This window comes from Prionailurus bengalensis, chromosome D4, assembly GCF_016509475.1.
Source record: "Prionailurus bengalensis isolate Pbe53 chromosome D4, Fcat_Pben_1.1_paternal_pri, whole genome shotgun sequence".
NCBI lineage: Eukaryota > Metazoa > Chordata > Mammalia > Carnivora > Felidae > Prionailurus > Prionailurus bengalensis.
In genome coordinates this window covers 90,752,299-90,774,941 of record NC_057359.1, presented here as the reverse complement: position 1 = coordinate 90,774,941, position 22,643 = coordinate 90,752,299, and the positions used below count along the sequence as shown (strand labels likewise).

At 58.7% G+C, this 22,643-nt stretch overlaps 1 protein-coding gene across 2 annotated transcripts; it reads right to left on the bottom strand.

Annotated features, from left to right (window-relative positions):
* Nucleotides 1–9,137: 9,137 nt before the first annotated feature.
* GFI1B (growth factor independent 1B transcriptional repressor) lies at nucleotides 9,138–21,366 on the bottom strand. 2 transcript variants are annotated; one of them, XM_043565737.1, is made up of 7 exons: nucleotides 21,201–21,366; nucleotides 14,562–14,681; nucleotides 13,937–14,074; nucleotides 13,235–13,497; nucleotides 12,499–12,636; nucleotides 10,994–11,258; nucleotides 9,138–9,957 (listed from the first exon to the last, which is right to left on the bottom strand). In XM_043565737.1, the coding sequence occupies exons 2-7, from the start codon at nucleotides 14,659–14,661 to the stop codon at nucleotides 9,779–9,781; spliced, it is 1,083 nt and encodes a 360-aa protein (XP_043421672.1). In that variant the 5' UTR covers nucleotides 14,662–14,681; nucleotides 21,201–21,366; the 3' UTR covers nucleotides 9,138–9,778. The 2 variants fall into 2 exon arrangements, with proteins under 2 accessions (XP_043421672.1, XP_043421671.1); XM_043565736.1 differs by having other exon boundaries at nucleotides 10,994–11,159; nucleotides 21,201–21,362.
* Nucleotides 21,367–22,643: the final 1,277 nt, after the last annotated feature.

Below are 22,643 nucleotides of genomic sequence, written 5' to 3'. Positions count from 1 at the left end.
AGTGATAAGTCTGAGGCTGAGATGAGGGGCGCTGGGGAGCCGGCCAGGAGGAAACCCCGAACCCTGACGGTTTCCAGCTAAGATTGTTGGCCTCTGCAGAGTGCCTTGGAGACACTCAGCTCTGGAAGCCTGAATCTCCTTCCCAAAGGAGTCCAGAGGGGGACTGGGCCGCGGGGGGGGGGGGGGGGGGGGCACTCTGTGAGCCACTGGGGACTGGATGTCAGGGACCACGAGTGCCAACGGTGAGGCAGGGCGAATGTGGCTGGGCGCTGAGCCCCCACAGGACGGCTCCCGGGACCCTCTAAGTCACCCTGGCTTTACGCATTGGCCTCTGGCGGCCCAAGGGGGGCACTGGGTGGCCCCCAGCAGGTTGAGAGTGTCGCTAGGGGCCAACCCGAGGCCTTTGTCTCCCCAGAGCCTTTGTACTACTGTTTCCTTGGCTTGGGGCGGCTCTTTTCACTTTTGACAGATCAAATTCCTTTTGTCTCTCACATGTCTGCTTCCTCCAAGAAGACTTCTCTGGCCCCAGGGCTGGGCTTGGTGGCCCCTCAGCCTCTGACCGTCCCCTAGTTGCCTTTTCTCTTGCCCCACCAGGGCCCAGCCCGGAGTGGACACCCTACAAATGCTTGTGGAACGGAGTCTTGGGGTTCGCTCCTCAGGACCCTGAGAGTTGCCCTCTATTGGGACTGAAAGTCTGAGACCGGCAGTGGGGAGGAGATCCCCCGAGGGTGTGGGCGGGCCCCTGGCCCCTCTCTCTGCCTCACAGCCTACCCGGTGGCAGGGAGAGGTGGCCCCAGCCTGGGCCTACCTGGTCCCTCCACCTTGCCCCTCACTCTTCCTGCAGGGAGGGGCCGGTCTTCAGGTGCCCACAGGGGCTGGCAGTCTAGTGGAGACAGATGTGCCACCAGCATTGATGCTGGGCCATAGACAGAGACAGGGGTCCTGCTGGATGCAGTGGGAGGGTCTGGAGCAGAGGCCGGGCTGGATGTGCTGGAACTTCCCCAGAATGCTCTCTGCTCCCTGATTTCTGATTCCCCTCAGAGTCTGGTGGGCAACCGCAGGCCGGGGCAGAGGGGTGATTGACGCCCCTGAGTCAGTGGCCACATCCCCCGCTGCTCCCAAAAGGGGCTTCTGGGGCAGGAAGAGCTGCCCGCGGTGGTCGCCTCCCTCCCTTCCTGCTGCCCAACTGAGCTCAGAGATAAGTCCTCGCTGGGCCGAGGGAGGCCCGGGGGCTCAGGCCTTCCCCAGAAATCATGTCAGGGTTCACTCGTGTGGAGGAAGGAGCCTGAGGGCCACGATAACCCCTTTATTTTTAAGAGATCTGGGAGGAAGTCCCAAGTCACCCTTTGCAGAAATAGCTCTGAGCTTCGCTCTGGTGTCTGTGGCTCCAGCTGTCCGCAGGGGCGGCCCCGCGAGCCCAGGTCAGCCGGCCATGTGACGGCAGGGAGGACGCCGGGCCCCGGGTGCCAGCCTGGAAGCCCGGGCTCCAAAGTCAGAGCCTTCAGCAAGGACGACAACTGTATTTGTGCACAGCGGCGGCTCAGGGCTGAGAGGGGTCCCCGAGGGCTGGCCCCGGTGATGGCCGGGGTGCCTGCACGTCGCTTCGCCTCTCCGGCCTCGCCTCTGTTTCCTCCCCAGGAACTCAGGGATGATGACGCCTCCCTCGAAGGGTTCGTTCCTGTAAAGTGCTTGCACTTCTGAGTTCAGTAAGTGTGAGACACTCGCGGCAGAGGCCTAAGTCGCAGGAACGTGTCAGGAACCACTTCCCAGGCCTCCTCAGTCTGAAGCCGCGCCCCGCGTGCGGACGCTCGCCCTGCGTCCGTGCACACCGCAGGCCCCCCAAGCCGCCGGGTACCACCCCCAGCTCTCTATCCCGGCATTCAAGAGTTGATGACGTGACATCTGGGACCCTGGAGCCTGCAGACGGGATCTAGAGAGTTCTAAAGACCACAGGTGTTGTTACAGACAAGAGAAACAGAGGCCCAGAGGGCAGTGCCTGAAAGTTACCTGGCCAAGCAGGGGCCAGACTGATACTCCAGCCTCCTGACTCTGTCTGGGGCTCTCTCTTTCCCCACTTGCCTCTTGAGGAAGGGAACAATTAGCCCTGTCAATGAGGCCCACCCTGGCCACCCGGGGAACCGGCGACCCCCATGTCCCCGCCTCCCTGTTCTGCTCCTCCGCGTCCCCACTGAGGGCGGGCCTTGTGTCAGCTTCCCCGCCGGCCTAGATGGTGCCTGGCCTGTGGCATGTGCCTCTGGAAGGTCACGGGCCTGGGCTGTCATGTGGGCTCTCGGGAGCACAGCTGTCCCCTCTTTTCTTTCACGGAAAACGCAGAAAGAAAAAGCCTAGAAAAGGGAATTTTTAAATCTACTGTGATGCCACGCCTGCCCCCCAGTTATAGCCCTGTGGACCTCGGGGTGTCCCTGGTCCCCGACAGGTGCTTTCACAGCCGAAGTCAGTCTGTCTGCACCCCTGTGCCGTGGCCCGGAGCAGCACCAGCTGGGGAGCGACTTCCCCTTAGTGGCCACGAGCGTTTCTTCCCTCCCAACATGGCAGGGGTGGGGGGGGGTCACCAGGCCTCAGCCTCTCGTCCCTCCCGTCCCCCAGTCCTGGTCCCCCTGCCCCTCGTCTGCACTCACTGAGACCCCGTTTCCTCATTCGCGAGAGGCAGGGAGGATGAGGCATTTGAGTCCTGAGTGGTGGTTCCAGGGGGGTGACCGGTCCCCAGGCTGGGCGTTCGGGGGGCTAGACTGAGTCTGACTCTCACTCTCAAGAATGGTGGAGAAATACCACCCCCGGTTCCCTCACGTGTTCGGGGGTGAAGAACCTTCCAGAAAAGGAGACTTTTTCTTGAGGCCTTGCAGAAGGGCCGCCGGCAGCATCCGTGACGAGGGAGAAGTGGGCTTGTCCAGCCTGCACGAGGCTAATTCCTAACTGTGTTTGCTGGCGTAGCTGGGATGTCGAGCCCCCCGCCCCCCCAAGGCACCTCGGGGGCCCTCTCCCTCCCTGGCTCTTGTCGTTGGGGTGAAATTGGTTGCAGGTCTCTTTCTCCCTCCGTCCCGCTCCGTTTCTCCCGCTCCCTGGGCCACCGGGCCTTTGATAACACTTGGAAGGCCCTATCGGCTGGGAGCGCGCTCCTGCCCAGGCCCGCTGGCCTGCTCCGAGCCGACGGTTGGCAGCCGGCACCGCGTGATAAACTTATCAGGCTAAACCTGAGCCCCGGCCGCTCGGCACATGCCCCTGCCTCAGATTTCCCTCCTCCTGCTTTCCTGCAGCTGGTCCCCAGCGTCGAAACCCCCGGGGCCCGCCTGGCTCCCGGCTGGGGCCCATTCAGAGCTGGACGCCAGGGAGGCGCGTGGGAGGGTCCGGCCCATCGCCAAGGCCAAGAGGAAGCGCTGCGCGTCCGGGGTCCGCCCCACCACTCCCAAGCCAGGGGCCTCCCCTTAGGGGTCCCACCCCGCCTGCCACAGGGGAGCCTCAAGTCGAGACCTTGTGGGGGGCCGGGACGCAAGGGATTGGACCCAGTGCCTGCTGGGAGGGGGCTCCCAGGGCTGCGGAGCCGGGGGCCAGCCCTCCCACACTCGTAAAGGAGAAAAGGACCTGTCCGGCGACGGGGAGCCTGCAGGGTGGGCAGCAGGGTGGGGGGCAGAGGTGCAACAAGGCAAACCTCAAAGCAGGGAAATGATGTTTGAGCGATGGAAGCGCCTTTCTTAACGGCAGCGATAATGTTATCATGCGCGCCCACTGCCGAGAAATGAAACACACACGCCGAAAAATACAGGGAGAAAATATCCACAGATCCCTTTGCTCAGCAAGAGCGGCTGTCGATAACGCCGTCCCCTCTCCTCCCCAGCTTCCTTCCGTGCGTGTGAGGGACAAAATGGAATCGGAGGGCGCATACTGATTTTTAAACCGCTCTCTCACTTCAGGGATCATGACCAGCTTCCTGCGTCGACACCTCCATTCCGCAAAATCGATCTCCTCCTCAAGCTGGAAAAGTCCACACGCACAACCAGTCCAAGTCTCCTTGCTTTTAGAGGCAGCGCCGAGAGGGCGGGCGGTCCAGCCGTCCTTCCCAGCCCCCAGAAAGAGCTGTCACCAGTGGTGGGGCGGATTTTCTTCAGCTCCGTGTCTTTGAGGAGCCGCAGGTGCACGCTGTGCTGTTTTCACGGAACCGGCAGCCTATGCTAGAACGGGCTTCCCATTCCGCCGCAGCCCCGAGGACCCTTCTGGTCAGGCCTCGCGGGGCACGCGGGGGCTCCTTCTAATGGCCGTACGACGTCCATTGTCTGGATGCCCCACTGCTCACTTAGCCCATCTCCTCTCGTCGGAGATTAGGACACTGCGACTAATCCGACTAAGGAAACCTCACTTTGTTTTTCTTTTCTATCACCAGTGGGCTTCAGAAGTTGCTCTGGGAGCTAATCTGTGTGACCATCCACAACTAATTTTTTTTTCATTTTTTAAAGCTTATTTATTTATTTGGAGAGAGAGAGAAAGAGAGAGAGAGCAGGGGCAGGGCAGAGAGAGAGGGGGAGAGAGAGAATCCCAAGCAGGCTCTTGGCTGTCAGCGCGGAGCCCGACGTGGGGCTCGAACCCAGGAAACCTTGTGAGACCAAACCAAGAGTTGGACGCTTAACTGACTGAGCCCCCCGGGCACCCCCACAACCATTTCTTTAACATAAACTCCTGGGAGTGAAATGGAAGGTCCTGGGGTGAGCACACGTGGCTGACAGCTTTAATGCACTTGAGCCAGGTTTCAGGCTGAGAGACGGTTCCCGGGAGGGAAGTGGGTGTTCCAGGCAGAGGTGTGGGCAAAGGCTCGTGTACAAGGCGTCAAGAATTCTCTAAAGGACTTTTTTGGGGAAAGACCTTGCTGCTTGTCTAGAATTCCAGGAAGGTGGCTTGGAATGACCTGGCTATTCTTCTGTGTGTCCTTCCCTCCTTCTCGGGGAGCCCTCTCCTCTCTGACCAGCCTGGGCATCAGCACCCCACTGATGAGCTCCCCAGGCCACACCAGACACCCACCGGAACGTCTTATTTTTTTTAATTTTTGATGTTTATTGATTTTTGAGAGAGAGAGAGAGTGCAAGCAGGTGAAGGGGCAGAGAGAGAAAGAGACACAGAATCGGAAGCAGGCTCCAGGCTCCGAGCTGTCAGCATGGAGCCCGACGCAGGGCTCGAACCCACAAACCGCGAGATCATGACCTGAGCCGAAGTCGGATGCTTAACCGACTGAGCCACCCAGGCGCCCCCCACCGAATCCTCTTTCTAAAGCTCAGCTGAGCTGTCTTGAGCTCCCGCCCTGGTCTCCTGAGCAGTCAAGGTCTCCCGTGCCTTTAGAAGATTCTTGTGGGTCTTGGGCCCCTTACACTGTCCCTAGCCCACACCAGTCTCTGTCCTACTGCTGGTGACCAGCTGGCTTCATATGCCTCTGGCCAGCCCAGATCTTCTTTCTCTGATCCTGTCTCCTCAATTCCCTGCCCACTCCTTTCCCTTTATTGGTCCTGCCCCTTCCCTCTGGGGTAGTATGTGCCCACACTGAGTGGGAGCCCATCTAGGGCGGCGAAGGCTAGGTCATGATGGTGAGGGGCTGGGGGTTGATTCTTGAGGGGCTGGAGGGAAGTCCCTTTGGTTTCTTGGGAATGTTCGGAATAGGTCCTATTCTTCTAGATCCTTCCACTTTCTCCACTGCCCCAGCACCCTGCCTCCTCACCTTGGCCCATCTGTTCCTTCCAGGCCAGTGCACTTCACCCTGGGTGGGGGCAGGTGGGGACCAGCCGGGACAGGTTGGGGCCAAGTCAGCCACACAAGAATTCTGGGCTGACCCCGGGAGACACATTTACATCCTTATCAGTAATTTCCATGGAGGGCTCCGTTGGGCATCTCCCAGTTTGTCCTTCTGGGGCCCTGGTCCCAGGGCTGGCAGGGCCTGGCTGCCGTGTGGGATGTGGTCACGTCCACGGGAACTGCCCAGCGTAGGGGCTAGATGTGGCCCGAAGTTACCATCGCTAACACGACATTTTATCCGAAAATTAATCCTGGTGTTGCATTCTGTTCCCTAACGTGGCTGGTTTGTTTCAATATTAAAATATTTTAAGATCGTTGGGGCGCCTGGGGGGCTCCGTCGGTTAAGCGTCCGACTTCGGCTCGGGTGGCGATCTCGCGGTTCGTGGGTTCGAGCCCCGCGTCGGGCTCTGTGCTGACGGCTCGGAGCCTGGAGCCTGCTTCGGAGTCTGTGTCTCCCTCTCTCTCTGTTCCTCCCCCACCTGTGCTCTGTCTGTCTCTGAAAAATAAATAACCATTTAAAAAATTTAAAAAGTAAAAAAGTAAACTATGCTAACACTAATTTTGTTACTTACTGTCGAGTAGATCGGAGCTCTGTGTGGAGTTGCTGAGGGCGTCCTGAAGTGTCCCGTGCCCCCGGCCACGCCCACCCGCCTTTCAGCAGCGGGGCCAGGGCAGCGGTCACCAAATAACTTCAGAGGCCACGCACGATGTGCACAGTATCCTACGTAAACAGAGCCCCCCTAGGGTTGTGTAATCAATCCCACGGCCCCGGGGGCCACTAGGCTGGATTTTGTGCGCTGTCGTGGCTAATAGACTTGGGCCGTGGCCTCCCCTCTCTGGGCTCCTGTCCCCGTAGGTGGCAAAGGGAAGCCGTGGGCGGCCTTCACAGGGCTGGACAGTGTCCTCCAGTTCACACGCTGTGACTCAGGCGTGGAACTTTCCGAGCGGGTAGGCAGCAGAAGAGGATGGCGGGTGGAGGATGGGCCCGGGGGGGTGGGGGGAGCTCCCCTGCAGGCACAGGCGGTGAGGGGGGTGCCCCCCTGCGCCAGCTGAGCGGCCCCCAGCCCAGTGCGAGGAGCGCAGCCCGGGTCCCGAAGGAGACAGGACTTCGACGGGGAGCTCACGGCGGGCAAAGTGCTGGTTCCTGAGCCTTCTCCGGGGAACGCGGCCCTGCCTGCCACAGCCCTGGGCTTGTGCGAGGGTGCGGACTTTGGAAGGGGCAGCGGCGTGGCTCTTAGGCTCAGCGCATCTGCGGAGCAGCCCCCAACCCCCCAACGGCCCCCAGGCCCCTCCACACGGGGCTGAATCTCTCTCCCCTGGGACAGGAAGCAAGTTTCACCTGCCCGCACTGGCCCCCTTTCTCAGCAACGTGCAAACGGGGTTCCGGCCTCCACTGTCCCCCAGCCCCCACACCACGGGGGGCTCGGTGGAAGGGAGCTCCGGAACCCCCGCGGATGAAGAAACGTGTGTGTCTGTCTGTCGTCGTCGAGCCCGGCTTCTCTTTCTCACCCCGCCCTGCTGCAGAAGTGGCCAAATTCCTAATATTGGTGTGGCTTTGTTTAGCAAACAAAGAACATGCAAAGCAGCTCCCCATCCGTGTGTGTGTGTGTGTGTGTGTGTGTGTGTGTCCCCAGCACCCTCCCTGGCCCCTGACATGGATCCATTCCAGGCCTGGCCCCCATGTGTGGCTTTGGGCATGCCCATCTGCCTCTGTGGGTCCCTCTGTGTCCATGGACCGGGGGAGAGGAGGAAGCAGGTGGTCTCCAAGACTTTGTTGGGAAACCCCACAAACTGGGAGCCTGATGGGGAGGCCAGACGACCCTCCCATGCAAATCTCAACCCCTTACCTCCGCTTCCTACACCTGCCAGGGCACTTCTGGCTACAGTAAACAGAAAACGCCTCTGGAATGAAGTGTGGAGGGGTCCTGCCTGGCCAGACCCAGAGCCTAGGAGGAGGGATTGCCATCCTCCAGGAGGCCTCAGGACCCCACAGGTTCAAGCAGATGGGAGGTCTGGGGGAAGCCTCTGCCGGCGTCATTGGGAGGAAGGGTCAACAGAGACTTGAAGGACGCTGCCATCTCCCCTGAATCAGATTGGAATCCCAGCTCTGCACTTGCCTGCTGTATAGGATAATGACACCTCCTTTGCAGAGGGTTGTGCGGGTTAGACTCGATGTGTGGGAACCCTGGGTCCTGCTCGGTACCTGGAGGAGACTCATTCCGAAGTGTCCCCTTGCTGTGGGCCAGGCGTGGGCTTGGTGCTGAGGGCTGGAGCCCAGAGAATACCTTGTGGCAGAGGGGAAAGTGACCCACATACAACCATTGCAGGTTCAGTGGGTCCTGAGCTGGGAAGCCCAAAGAGCTCAGCCTTCAGAGGTGGGAGAGCTCCTGGCTGGAATAACCAAGGGAGGCTTCATGGAGGAGGCAGCATTTGGGCGGGCCTCAGAGGATGGGCAGGACATTCATGGCCCTGCTCACTGCTGCACGGCCTCAGGGAATCCTCCCAATGGACAAGGACTCTCTGTCACATTCTACAGCTAGTGAAGGGCCGCGTCAAGCTTCACTGGACCACATCTGCAAAGTCCCTTTTGCCATACAAGGTTCCAGGGATTAGGACGCGGGTGTCATCTTTGGGGGCCATTATTCAGCACACGGCAAGGCGATGACGTCGAGAACCTTGAGATGGGAAGATTATGCCGGATCATCCAGGTGAACCCCATGTGATCACAAGCGTCCTCACAAGAGGGAGGCCAGGCAGAAGAATAACGCAGGAGATGGAAACAAGGATCAGAGAGGCCTGCTTTCGAGACGGATGAAGCGGCCGCAAGCTGAGGGCGGCCCCCGGCCTCTCCCCTGGAGGCTCCAGCCCTGGGAACTCCTTGGGTGGAGCCCCGTAAGAGTCATTTGGGGCTCCTGACCTCCAGGACCGCACAAGGATAATTCGTATTGTTTTAAGCCTCTAACGTCACGGTAATTCGTTAACAGCAGCCAGAAAACAGATACCTGCTCGCACGGCTTTAGCCTCCCCCTTCCCCGGCAACCTTGCCCCAAGGGCCTCTTACACTTTATTCCAGTGCTCACCAGTTTGGTCTGAGCACACGTCCCCCAACCTGTCTGCCAGCAACTCCACAGCTTTCTGTGTGTGTGTGTGTTGTTTTTTTAGCTTTTGATTTTTTTCTAGTAATTTCCACACCCAACGTGGTGCTCGAACTCACAGCCCCGAGATCAAGAGGCACATCCTGTTCGGACTGAGCCAGACAGGCGCCCCAGCCTTCTCTGCCTTTTAAAGCTCCCTACCAACCCTTCCCAAAGCTAGCTCGCACCCACTAGGCACTTGTGAGACGCGGGTCAAATGTAAATAAATCTGTGTCTTTATTTGGATTTACAGCAGTTGAGAGGGACAGGCTTTTGATGGCGGTAGCTGCCGTTTTCTCCAGCCCCATGGCCTCAAAGCAGAACTGGAACCCCCATGGCCAGCTGAGTGCCAGCAGCACTGCCTGAAGCAGAGGGGCGTCGGGCCTCCCTCTGGGGCAGGAGACGGCTCTGGCCATCCGTGGCAGCCAGAAAGAGGCCCGCTGAAAACCAGATCTCAGCACAAAGGGCAGCGGGCAGGGGGAAGATTTCTCTGTGGATCCCAGTTCCGGTCTATTCTCGGCCTCCCCCTGTCCACAGGGGGCTACGCTGGCCTTCTGGGCTCTGCCCTGGGGAAGGCGCCCAAGCTCTTAGATCTCTAGACAACTTCAGCTCAGAAAAGACCCGACCCAGTCCCCACCCTTTGCCGCAGGAACATGTCGGTCCAGAGAGGGAAAGCCACTTGCTCGAGGTCACACAGCAATTTCGTGAGTCTCAAAACAGGCTGCAAGATTCCCGTCCGGTGCTGACTCCAGGGGACTGGGGGGGGGGGGGGGGTGTGGGTGCACGAGGCCGGCCTCCCTCTGGGTCTCGGGACCTCAGGGCGGGCTGGCCCGGAGCCGGGGGCGGGTGCAGCCTCACTTGAGATTGTGCTGGCTTTCCCGGTGCCGCCGCAGGTCTACCTTGCGCTGAAAGCCTTTGGTGCACAGCTCACAGCTGAAGGGCTTGAAGCCAGTGTGCTTCCGGCTGTGGGTGATGAGGTTGGAGCTCTGGCTGAAGGCCTTCCCGCACACCTGGCACTTGTGTGGCTTCTCACCTGCGGGGCAGCAAGGACGGGGTCAAGGGCCTTGTGCCAGGCCACACCCTCCCCACCCCCCCCACCCCTGTCCCGGTGCCCTGAATTTTCTCTCCGAACTTCACCATGTGTTATCTCACGGCCTGCCTACGTTCACTTTCAAAAGGAGCTACAAAAGGGAGACAGGAGGGGCGCCGGGGCGGCTCAGTGGGTTAAGCTTCCGACTTCGGCTCAGGTCACGGTCTGGCAGTTTGTGAGTTCGAGCCCCGCATCGGGCTCCGTGCTGTCTCCCTCTCTCTCTCTGCCCCTACCTTGCTTGTGCTCTCTCTCTCTCTCAAAAATAAATAAACATAAAAAAAAAAAAAATAAGAGGGAGATGGGAATACTACAATTCTGTCACCCCCTGCACCCCCCGACCAGAATACTGTAACTCTGTCACCCCCTACGCCCCCTGAGATCAGGCAGGGACTGGGTCCATCCTGTTTGTCAACGTGCCCAGCACCTGGTGCAAAAGAGGCACTCGCTTAGCAGCCAGGGAGCGAATGGCTGGAGGAATGAAGGGATGAAAGACAAAGTCGCCTGCCCTTCTGACTTCTACCCAGAGAGCACACGTTTGCTGTTTCTTTCCTGGTGTTTTTCCCAGGCGCTAAATGTGTGCTTAAATTTTTTTTTCAACGTTTTTTATTTATTTTTGGGACAGAGAGAGACAGAGCATGAACAGGGGAGGGGCAGAGAGAGAGGGAGACACAGAATCGGAAACAGGCTCCAGGCTCTGAGCCATCAGCCCAGAGCCCGACGCGGGGTTCGAACTCACGGACCGCGAGATCGTGACCTGGCTGAAGTCGGACGCTTAACCGACTGCGCCACCCAGGCGCCCCTAAATGTGTGCTTAAATAGCACCGTGCGTCCAGCCCTCCGCGAGGAGGGGAGCGCCCCTCACTGTGTAACTTGTGGGGCTGAACCGGGGGGGGGGACCTTTTAACAGAGGAGGGTGGGGGCGCCCAGAGGCTGCGCCTGGGCAGGGGCGGGCTTGGCGGGGGAACCCGGGGCGCCTCACCGGTGTGGATGTAGGTGTGCTTCTTCATGTCCGACTTCTGGTGGAAACGCTTCCCGCAGAACTGGCAGGGGTAGGGCCGCGTGTCCGAGTGGATGAGCAGGTGCGTGGACAGGGTGGACGAGCGCTTGAAGGCTTTGCCGCACATCCGGCACTCGAAGCTGCGCTCCTGCCGGAGGAAACGAGGCCCCGGGGGGTCAGGCGCAGGCGGGGCCTCGAGACCCGGGACTGCCACGCTGGCTGCAGGACCGGGCCCTGCCGGGATCCCCTGAGGAACAGGACACTCGTTGGGGTGGCCTCGAGAACGGGGCCTGGAGGAGAGGACCCAGAGACCCCCATTTCTGCATTTCCAACGGGGGCCGAGACATGGGGCCTGAGTGGCCTCCTGTGGGTTATTCCCTGGAACTTTTACAGTATCCCATGCAAAATAAGCCTCGACATGCGTTTGTTGACTGACTGATAGACCGACTGATCTGGGGCATCGTCGTGGACTGTGGTTAAGGGTCTGTATTACTGGGACCCAATTCTGGCTTCTGCCCCTTATAGGCCAACATGACCTCAGGCAAGTCATTAACCGCCCCCCCCCCCCCCCCCCCCGCTGAGACTCAGTTTCCTCATCTGGACATTACAACAGCAGTCATGACCTCGAAGGGTGGAGAGCTGAGCACATGTTGCATTCACAAGCTCTCATGACCATATCCTGCCTTTCCTGCCTCAGCTTCTATTTACTCCGGTGTTAGCAACTCAGGTCATTTCGGGTGCTTTCCCTGGAATGGAATATTCAAGAAGGGCTACGTGGGACAAGACGGACATTGAAGCCTGACCCCAAGATTCTCGAAGTCGAGAGCCTCAAAGCTGAGGACACCTGTACTGATCACCCAGAGGGCAGGACCATTTCTCCGTGTCACGGACATCTCCCTGTCCCCCGAAATCCCACTGGGCCAGGAGCCTCTTCCAACGGCACGTGAGATTGATTTGGTCCATCAGGGAGTGAAGTTTGTTATAATTGTATATATTATATACAGTTTTGGGAAAACTGTAACATAACTAGCATTATAGAACAAACATTCTCTATAAAGAACAAATTTAGGGGCGCCTGGGTGGTGCAGTCGGTTAAGCGTCCGACTTCAGCCAGGTCACGATCTCGCGGTCCGTGAGTTCGAGCCCCGCGTCGGGCTCTGGGCTGATGGCTCAGAGCCTGGAGCCTGTTTTCGATTCTGTGTCTCCCTCTCTCTCTGCCCCTCCCCCGTTCATGCTCTGTCTCTCTCTGTCCCCCAAAAAATAAAAAAATAAACGTTGAAAAAAAAAAAGAACAAATTTAAAAATATATATCATGTAATCATTTTTAGGAAGAGCAGGTTTGGGGGACCCAGATGGGGGAGGGAAGGACCCCTGGTCTGTGTCACCCTCAGGGGCAGGGCGAGAGACCCAGGCACAGCTCCCAGGCTTCCTGGGGGCAGCACAGAGCAGGACGGGGGTGGGGGGGCGGTGCTTGGCGAGCTGCCTACCTGGGAGTGGACGTGCGTGTGCTGCTCCAGGCTCACGGCATGGCCGAACGTTTTGCCACAGATGTCACAGGCGAAGGGCCGGGTCCCGCTGTGGGAGCGTCGGACGTGCACTTCGAGCCCGTGTGGGGTGGAGAACACCTGAGGGCAGGGCAGAGCGTGAGGCCACGGCGGGGGGGGGGGGGGTGCTGCGGACGGGGAGCCGGGCCTGGGGTCCCCAGGCCGCCCCCACCCCTCCACCTCCGTGCCCAGGCACAGACGGGCATAAAGGAGGGGAAGCACGGGGTTGCCGATTCTGCCGGCTTTTGCTGTGTGTCCTGGGAAGGTCCCTTTCCCTCTCTGTGGCTCGGTTTCCTGTCTCTAAAATGGGGGCTGTGGGAGCGTGTAAAAGGTCCCTCCCAGCCCTCTCTAGAGGCCGAATAGTCAGCCCGCTGGTACTGACGTCCACTTACTGTGTGTTCTGGGGCAAGTGATTCAACCTCTCTGAACCTTAGCCTTTCATCCACGTCCCAGGGCTCAGGCGCATCAAGTGCTTCGCACAGGCCTGGCGCACAGTCAGGGCTCAAACACCATGATGGGGACGAGCATTTTGAAGCCCTGACCCCGCCAAAGGACCCGAGATTCGGGGCACAGGGAACCCCCGGCTGTGAACGCCTGCCCCTGCCAGGGACCTGCAGAGGGGATGCAGAGCAGGGCCCGTGAGCCCCCCCCCCCCCACCGCCCCTCCCCAGCTGCTTACCTTGTTGCACTTGATACAGTGGTACGCGTCCATGCCCGGGGAGCAGCGGAGGCTGAAGTCCAAGGGCGGCTCAGTGCTGGGCACCAGAGGGCTCCCATACAGGCTGACGGAGCGCTCCAGGAAAGCAGACTGCATGGTGGAGGGGGCCTGCCGGTAGCTGTGGCCATAGGAGGGGGCCAGGGCATCCCAGGAGAAGCTGGGCTTGTAGAATGGGGGTGAGTCGGAGTCCCTGTCCTGGGATCGGGGCATCACAGCGGGGCCCTCTGTGGAGAGCGGGACGCGTGTCTACACATGTATGGTGGCGATTCATTTATTTATCATTTGGGCGCCACTCCCCACCCCTCCCCACCTAGCGACCTCACCATGAGGGTCTGGGGCTGCAACCCAAATATTTACTGTGGGAGCGGGCCTGGGTCCTCACTGTGGCTCCTCACCTTTTCACCCCGGAAACACGCCCTCAGCACCCGCAGAGTGCCCACCTCACCCCCTGGACCAGCCCGCCCACCGCACAGAAGCTCTCAGCTGGGTATGAGTGCCCCGTCCGAGCGGGGGCCAGGCAGAAGCTGGAGAGCTCAGATCGCATCCGGGTGACCTCGTGGCTCTTTCCTGACTCCAGAGCCCGTCCACCCTTCCTTCCACTTGCACTGGTTGGGTGGGGAGGGGGTGGGGGTTGTGGATGGCCGGGGGTCCCAGCCCGCCTACCTGGCACCAAGGCCGTCCTGGTCAGGCTCTGGTCCAGTTCCAGCTCTGTTTCCCGTTTGAGGTCAGTCCAGGCCAGGCGCTGGTTCGGGAACAGGGTGCTGAGGACGGGATCGTTGCTCAGGACCTGGTCCCTGGCCCCTGTGGGGAGACAAGACCATCAGAGCCACCGGCCACAGCTCCGGGCAGTCCAGAGGGAGCAGGGGGTGGGGTGGGGGACACCCTTCCCAAGATGATGGGGACCCAGAGACCCATTTGCTGCTGTCCCCGGCTGCTCATGTGCACGGGCCCTGCCTGACCGGGCCCCAGGATGGGGGGAGCAGGGCTGCGGCCAAAGGGGACCCAGAAGGAGAACTCCTGGACCAGGCTTCGTTTTCTGAGCACCTGAGCTCAGCCCTAGATCTTTTCTGACTCTGGTTAGGACCCACATGTCAGCTGCGGAGGGCCAGCTCCAATCCGGAAGCTTCCGTCATCCCAAGGGGCCAGAAGGGACGGGTGCATTCATTCATTCGTTCAACCAACATATGCCGCGCCCCCCTCCGCCCCCCCCCCCCCCCCCCCCCCCGCAGACTTCCCAACAAGGGGACAGGGAGCCCCGGGTGGGCACAGCAGGGGAGCTCTGACTCACCAGGGCTAAAGGCAGGAGGCCAGATGGGTTCATCTTCCTGGAGGCGGGGCTGGTGGTAGGTGTGAGCTTTCTTGCTCTTCACCAGGAAGGAGCGTGGCATTGTGAGCGCACACCCCACACCTGCACGGAGAGAGGGCGAGGATGGTTGGGAAGGACAAGAGGACAACATTCTCTGTATTTTGGAGCCGCCTCCTGTAGTCAGAACCCACTGTCCTGAGTTGAAAAGTGTCCCCCGGAAGCTCATGACCCCTGGGGCACCTGGGTGGCTCAGTCGGTTGAGCGACCGACTTGGGCTCAGGTCACGATCTCACAGTTCGTGGGTTCGAGCCCTGCGTCGGGCTCTGTGCTGACGGCTCGGAGCCCGGAGCCTGTTTCGGATTCTGTGTCTCCTTCTCTCTCTGCCCCTCCCCCACTCATGCTCTGTCTCAGAAATAAATAAACATTAAAAAAAAATTAAAAAAAAAAGTTCATGACTCCCCGGAACCTGTGAATGTGACCTCATTTGGAAATAGGGTCTTGGCAGATAAAAAAATTTTTTTTCTAATTTTTTTTTTTTTTTACATTTATTCATTTTTGAGAGACAGAGAGAGACAGAGCACAAGCGGGGGAGGGGCAGAGAGAGAGGGAGACCCAGAATCCGAAGCAGGCTCCAGGCTCGGAGCCGTCAGCACAGACCCCGACATGGGGCTCGAACCCACGAACCGTGAGATCATGACCTGAGCCAAAGTCGGATGCTTAACCGACTGAGCCACCCAGGGCACCCCCCCCCCCATTTTTTGTAATGTCCATTTATTTTTGAGAGGGAGAGAGAGAAACAGAGAGAGAGGGTGGGGGAGGGGCAGAGAGAGAAGGAGGCACAGAATCTCAAGTGGGTTCCAGACTCCATGCTGTCAGCTCAGACCCTGACGTGGGGCTCAAATCCACGAATCAGAATCTGGAGATTCCTTCCTCCAGAAGGCAACTGCCCTTGTTGAAACCTTGAGTTTGGATCTCCAGACTCCAGAGCCTTGAAAGAATGAATTGTTTAAGCCACCCGGTTTCTAGTACTTTCCTATGGCAGAAATCCTAACCTTCCCTCCCCTACTGCTCCCTTGCCAGGAAACTAATACACCCACCTTCTAGAAACCCCCAGGGTCAGCCTGCTCCTGTCCACACGCCCTGAGCTGCACTGGGAGCAGAGGAGGAAGGGCAGGGGTGCCTCCCCCGTGGGCCCCGCAGCCAGAAAGCTGAATTTCACCCCTGTGGCGTCTGCATTTGGAGGCCACGGAAAGGGGTGGTCCGAGTGCAGATTTTGGAGTCAGATGCTCATGGGTTAGAATCTCGGCTCACCCGCTGTGTGCTTTGGGTGCAGATGCTTAACCTCTCTGGGCCTACTGCCTTTTCTGTAAGGCATGGCATCCAGGTGCCTGGCACTGGGTCTCTCATGTGCTCAGTGCTTACCACGGAGGGGACGGGGGGCAGGCAGGTTGCATCAGGGCCACCCCAATAGCAAATCCGCATTACCCTGGTGCCGATGCAGCCAGAGCAGGGCTGCCCCTTGTCCGTGGCCCCAGCCCCGAGTCCAGGGCCCAGAGAGGGAGGAGCCTTCTCTCTGCATGGGGGTGGAGGGGAGGCTTGGAGTTGCATGTGGGGCTCAAGGCCGGAGAAGACCACCAGTGCACCCTACTGGGAGGCCGGACGTGGAGAAGGAGGCCAATGTCCACCAACTGCAGGAACCGAGCAGTGGACAGCGGCCAGGGGGTTGGGGAAGACACGAGGCCCAAATCAGTAAGGGACCTGTACTTGGCCCCGGGCGGGGGTCGGGGAGCGGCAGAGCCAGAACACCTTGATGCTCCCGGCTTCCCTTGAGGGCTCCTGGGAGACAGACAGCATCTGGGTGCGGCTCCTTCCTCTTCACCCCCATGCCATGCCCAGGCAGGGGCGCAGGAAATACTTTGCCAATGCCGTTCCCGGTGGCTCCTCTGCTGGTCCCTTTCCTGGGCACTGGAGCAGGAACCCCCTTCCCCAGGCCAGCAGCCACGGAGGGCTGCAGGGACCACAGGGCCAAGCGCGGGAAAAGGATTATAGCTGCTCCAACAACAGCCAGGCCTGGGTGATAAGGCCAAGGCAAGGAACCGGCTGGGAGGAGGGAGATTAGAGAGAGCAGCTTGGAGCCCTGCCTTTGGAGCAGGCCCAGGGAGGAACTCCTTCCCCCAGGGAGGACCCCGAACGAGGCAGGAGACGGACCCCCCCCAGCTGTGCCTAGGACTGCCTGCCCCTCACCAGAGTCCCCAGGGCATCGGGAGTCTGGAGAGACCCCTCTGCTCCTGGGTCATCCTAGGCCCTGCCCTCCTCGCTGTAGGTCTCAGTGTCCAGATCTGCTAAATGGGGATCTCAACCCACCTTCCTGCAACTGTCGGAGCAGAAAGGACCTCCTTGCAAACAAATGTGCAAAGTGCTTGGCGTGGGGCCTGGGCTGCAGGAGCACAGAGCAGGTGGTGGCGTCTCAGCCCATGGGAGAAGAAGCTTCAGGAAGGCAGGCACAGCCCACATCCTGTCCTGGCCTGTCCATTTGCATTCCCAGTACCCCGCCCAAAGCAGGTGCACTCTGAGGACAGGGCTGAGCCCTGGACCGGGACCAGGGACATGCTCCAGGCCCTTCCCCCCTGGGATCTGAAACGAGGAGGTGGGGCTCGAAGGCCCTGGGGTCCCGTCCAGCTGTCAGATTTTGCCTTCACAAGGCTTGCCTGGCCTGTTGGCCGCCCCCCAGGCTTGTCGGGCAGCCTGCGGTGGCCTTATCTCCCGGGGACAGTCTTCTTCCTCCTGCCCCTCCCCCTCCCCCGCCCGGGCTCCTCACAGCCCCCTTCCTTCCCCTTCTAACTCTTGGCCCCAGGAACCCCCTGGGGAGGCCAGACCCTAGGCAAAGCCAGCGGGGTCCCCCCCAACACACACACAGGGGGATGTGGGGACTGGGTTTTGGTTTGGTTTTTTTGCTTTTTGTTCTGGGGCGGTGGGGGGGGGGAGGCCTCCAAGGGACCATGGTCTCTCCATCAAAAGATGATTTATTATTTTTATATAGTATCTTATTAGGAAGTCAGAACCAAAGGCAAGCCTTAAAGCTTCAGTGCCGGAATCCCAGGAGAGCCTTCTTGCAGCCAGCATCTGCGTGGCCTTAGCTCGGTTAATTCTGACCTAGGGGCTGAGTTGCTACTGCCCCATTTTTCGGAGGAGGAACGGAGGCTTAGAGACTGGCTCATGATCCCCAGCGGATCCCAGGCCGCCCCCCCCCCCGCCAGGCCTCTATGGTCCTGACCGTCAGACCACCGGGCGGGCGCTTACTCTGTGCAGAGGGAACTCCTTCCACATGCTAAGGAAGGCATTTGAAGCTCCCTGGTGTGCACGATGTCACCAAACTGACACCCACTGGGGACAAGGTTGTCTTCCAGGCTCACAGGGGGAAACTGAGGCTGAGAGAGGAAAGTGGCTTGTCCAGGCCCGGTGTTCCTGTTCTGCTGGGACTTGAACTCCTGGCCCAGGGCTCTGCCCGTGGGCATCTGTGGTTCTGCCCGCCTGGAGCAGGGAGGGAAGGCTGGTGGGTGGGGCGAGATGGCGGGGGGGGGGGGGGGGCGGAATCCAATTCTTTTGATCCCTCTGTTTTTTTTCAGAACCCAGAAGTTCCACGTGGGTTCCTGAAGAGCTTTGAGTGGAGAAGCAGGTGAGAAAGACTTCCTTCAGGAAGCTTTGGTGTTCCCTTGGGCTCAGAGCCTGAGGACCCCATAGAGGTCAACTGGTTAGAACCCAGGACAGCACAAGTGCATGAGCAAGGGGGCCCAGATTGCAGGGTCCCCGGCTGGAGGAAGGCGACCCTCAGGGCCCATTCTGGTGATCCCCTCAGAGTCCCCAGCTTCCTCCCCTTCCCTCCCCAGAAAGTTCTCTCAGCTCAGCCTGGCAGGGAGGCACAGCCAGCCTCATGGCCCAGCCTTTAAGCGCCCGTGGGGGCAAACACACCGCGAGAACTTCCTTTTGGCCCCTGTTAGCTGAGTTTAAAAGAAAAAAAAAAAACAGGAACCAATCACCTATACTGTAGTTAATTAACAACCACACCGTTTTGATTCACTCGACGGTTCTGAGAAAGGGCTCGGAGCAGAGATTGTGAAAGAACCCTAAGATTTCTTCATGAAACAGAGGTCTTGATGGTATCGGCCTCCGGAAAGAGACTTGGTGTTAACATCTCGTCCAAAACCCTCGATCCCGATAGAGGGTGCCCCGACCCCGGGGTCAGAATCTCAGCCCCACACCCCTACTTCCAGGCGGACGCAGAGCCGCAGCCTTGTGATTTCCCCACGACGAGGCACCTCGGGCCTCCCGTGGGGCTGGGTCTGATTTGGCGACCTTGAGCTTGACCACGTCAGCCTCCAACCTGGGGCTTGGTTTTCCTATCTCTCAAAAGGGACCGTTGGACTAAGAGATTTCTAAACTTCCCTTTTGCTCTAAAATCCCATGCACAATTTGTTGACCTTCAACGCGGGACTGACCTACCTTGACTGAGAAACTCATCACCCGGGTTCCCTTTTTGGGAGGGTTGGGTAAGACTCCGTTGTTTCTCAGAGTCAGTGATAGAGGACGCTTCAGACTTCCTTTCTGTTTAAAGACGTGACTCAAGGGGAAACACAAACAAAAATTAAAAACCCTTTTCCAGGTAAGAGTCAGGGGAAACGGGTCCGGGGCGATGTTAGGGGCCCCGCGCGGAGAGCGGTCATTATTCTTATTTGAAATTTGCAAGCACTTCTCCCGTCTTCCTCTTATGTTGAGAGACTGCAATTATCCTGAGTGAACCAACTTCTGAGCTTGCACCCGAAAGAACGGAAGGCAGGGACTCAAACAGACGCCTGGTCTACCCAAATTGATCGCAGCGCTGTTCGCAATAACCAAAAGATGGAAGGAAACAACCCAACTGTCCATCAGCGGGGGGTAGACAGACAAAATATGGCTGTTCCATACAACAGACCATTATTCAGCCGTATCGAGGAAGGAGGTCCTGACACCTGCCACAACATGATGGGTCTCAAGGGCACGTGTAAGCGAAATAAGACAGTCACGAAAGGACGAATGTCATAGGACTCGGCTTATACGACGTCTCCAGAGAAGTCAGATTCATAGACACAGAAAGGGCAGTTTCAGTTTGAGAAGATGAAGGGAGTTCTTGAGATGGACGGTGGTGATGGTTGCACAACATTGTGAATGCATTTAATGCCACAGAACTGCACACTCAAAAAATGGTGAAAACGGTCACTTTCCCGTGATGTGCATTTTACCACAATGAGAACACAAATGAGTGAACAACACGTTTCCCCAACATCTCTGAACTGGAGCAGCTCCCATCGGTCTGAATGCCTGAGAGCAAATGAACAAAAAAACCTCCCTCTAAATTAAGGAGGGTGAGGTTTTCTGTTGTTGCCGAAAAGGGTCGAGATCACATGTGATCAGGCTATTTTCCTGGTGGCGATCTGGCCCCAGACACGTCGGGAGTCCTTGTGGTTCTCCAAGAGGACCCCCACCCCACCCACCCTCCTGAAAACCTCGAGAAAATGTTCTGCATTGGTTTTGACTAACTCCATCCATCAAACGCAACCCAGATGGGGGTCTCTGATGCTCCCCAGGAACGTTCTGCAGGGAAACCAGCATACCGACTCCCCAGATCTGGAGCTGGAAGGCCATCTCACACATCTCCGTACATAAAGGGTCCCCTGTGTACCACCTCCGAGGACGAGAAACTTGCCAGCTCACTAAGACTGAAGTCTTCTCCCCGTCCGTTGCTTACGAAGAAATATTAGGAGGCGTGAGCCCCGCGGGCAGGTGCAGCTCAGTTAGCTCGTGCCAGAACCAAGTTCGGAGCCTGCAAATTCATTAGCCCCCTCTAGGCGACTCGTGAAAACTTCAGACTCTCTCAGAAAAATGTACACAAGCAGCTACCCACAGCGATTCTAGGGACCACCTTCCCCCTTAACAAACCCTGTTGTAGAGCGGGGACCTCACCCAGACGCCCAGACTCTCAACTTGGGTTTTTCTCCAAAGTTAGGTAGAAAAGACTGAGACGACATGTGCCCTTCTATAGCCCTCTCGTTCCTGGAGGCTGGGGGCCAGGGCAGTGGACAAGGCACTCTCCCTTCTCCCCTCACGAGGCTCTGGATGAGAGGGCACTCACTCTCAAAGTGTCCCAGGAACTGGGGTTCACTCCTGTTTTATAGACAAGGCAAGTTCAGAGGGCTGGGGGGGGGGACACAGCCAGTCGGTGCCCCAGGCTCCCCCCGACCCAAGCCAGGCACCTCAAGGAGTGTCGCCCCACGCTCTGGCCAGGTCCCTGGGAGATATGGGGTGTGGGTATGACCTCGCACACGCAGGTGATCCTTGCAGACCCGATGGGGTTTTGGAAAGGGTACTTATGCACGGTTGGCAGAGGGCGTAATTCCCATACGGGCTCTGCCTCTCACTGCCTTCTCCCCGGCCGGGTTCAAACACTGAAAGCTGTGCCCCATGGAAGAGATCTCCGAGCCCACCTCATTCTCCCCATGACTGCAGAAGGGCCCCGGGAACCTGCCTGGAAACAACCTAAGTCACGCATGCAAATTTAAAAAGAAAAGGCTGGGATGGAGCCCTCACCTGGCGTCCGGGTCGGTCGCGGGTCTTGGTGGGAACCTCACTCAGCCTCTCTGGGGACCGGCTCCACTCTGTCAACCTCGGACTCTGCTCCAATAGATACTTCTCCTTTTTTTTTTTTTTTTTCCCTTTCCCTCTCTCACTCTCTCTCTCTCTCTCTCTCTGTTTTTTTTTTCCCCTCTTCTGTTCCCCTCCTTGATTTTCAATCTGATTATTTGTGTCAAAATCTGGCGGTGAAGGAGCAGCCAATAGAGAGCGCCCCGGCATTTGCTTATCAAAGCTTCCCGGCCCGACGGCACTCCCGCCCGCCAGCCCTCCGCCCTGGGAGCCGCGCTCTGCGCCCCTCCGCGCCCCAGACCTGCTGGAAGAGAAAGGAGCGGCTAAATCATCCCATTAAAAAGAAATAAACGTGAAAATAAAGTCCTGCCTCGTACACCTGATTTTGTACCAACTCGTCACTTTCTTCCTTCCTTCCTTTGTCTCTGTCTCTCTCCCTCCATCCCAAGCCAGGAGCGCGGGGCTCCAAAGCCACCCCAGACGGCCCCTAGAGAGGCTCCACGCGTCCTCGCAGAGGTGACCTTTGAGAAGAAAGGTCAAATTCACGCTTCCCCGGACTTGACCCCAGCACCGGGGAAGGAGCAGCCCGGGCGCTTGCCCCGAGAGCCAGCCCCTCGGCCACCTGCAGGTTGCACTCTGGGCCCCAGGCCCTGCGCGTGCCGCCATCTGGCGGCCTCGAGGAGACCCGGGGGTAGGCTGGGGCCCCATCCCCTGCTCCCCCACCTTCTCCCTCCTGTGCCCCTCAAGCCTCCCACGGCTTAGGGATGACTGATTTATTTCAGGAGGTTTTGCATAAGAGGAGAACTCACAAAACCGAGCACTGTTAGGCTGATTTGCATGCCTTCCCAGCCCAGCGCTGGAGAGATTATGTTTCCCTCCTAAGAAAACAAGTTTGGAGACAGGAAGCCCCGAGGTAACACGCAGGTCCGACGAGACCGACAGGAGGAGAAAGGGGGTCTTGGGCGAGGCTGTTCTGCGACTGGGTCCTGCCTCGAGGTCACCTGGGCCTGCTCCCGCCGCAGGGGGCGTGGGTCCCAGCACGCAGGGCGCACACAGGAGACCATGGCCCTCAGCCCTCCGTCTCTCCTTGGTGGAGAGAGAGTGTAGAAACATCTGGAGTATTCTTTGGATCTTGCACATTGCTGACAGTCAGCTAGAACTGTGTGTCATCATACAGAAAACTTAAAAAATAATCCAAGGACATTAAGAACAAATTCCCATTTCTTCCCATCCTCACTGTATTATATGTGCACATCTATATTTTGCTTATGCAGGGGCACCCGGGGAGGCTCAGTCGGTTAAGCGTCCCGCTTTGGCTCAGGTCATGATGTCCCGGTCCGTGAGTTCGAGCCCCGCGTCGGGCTCTGTGCCGACGGCTCGGAGCCTGGA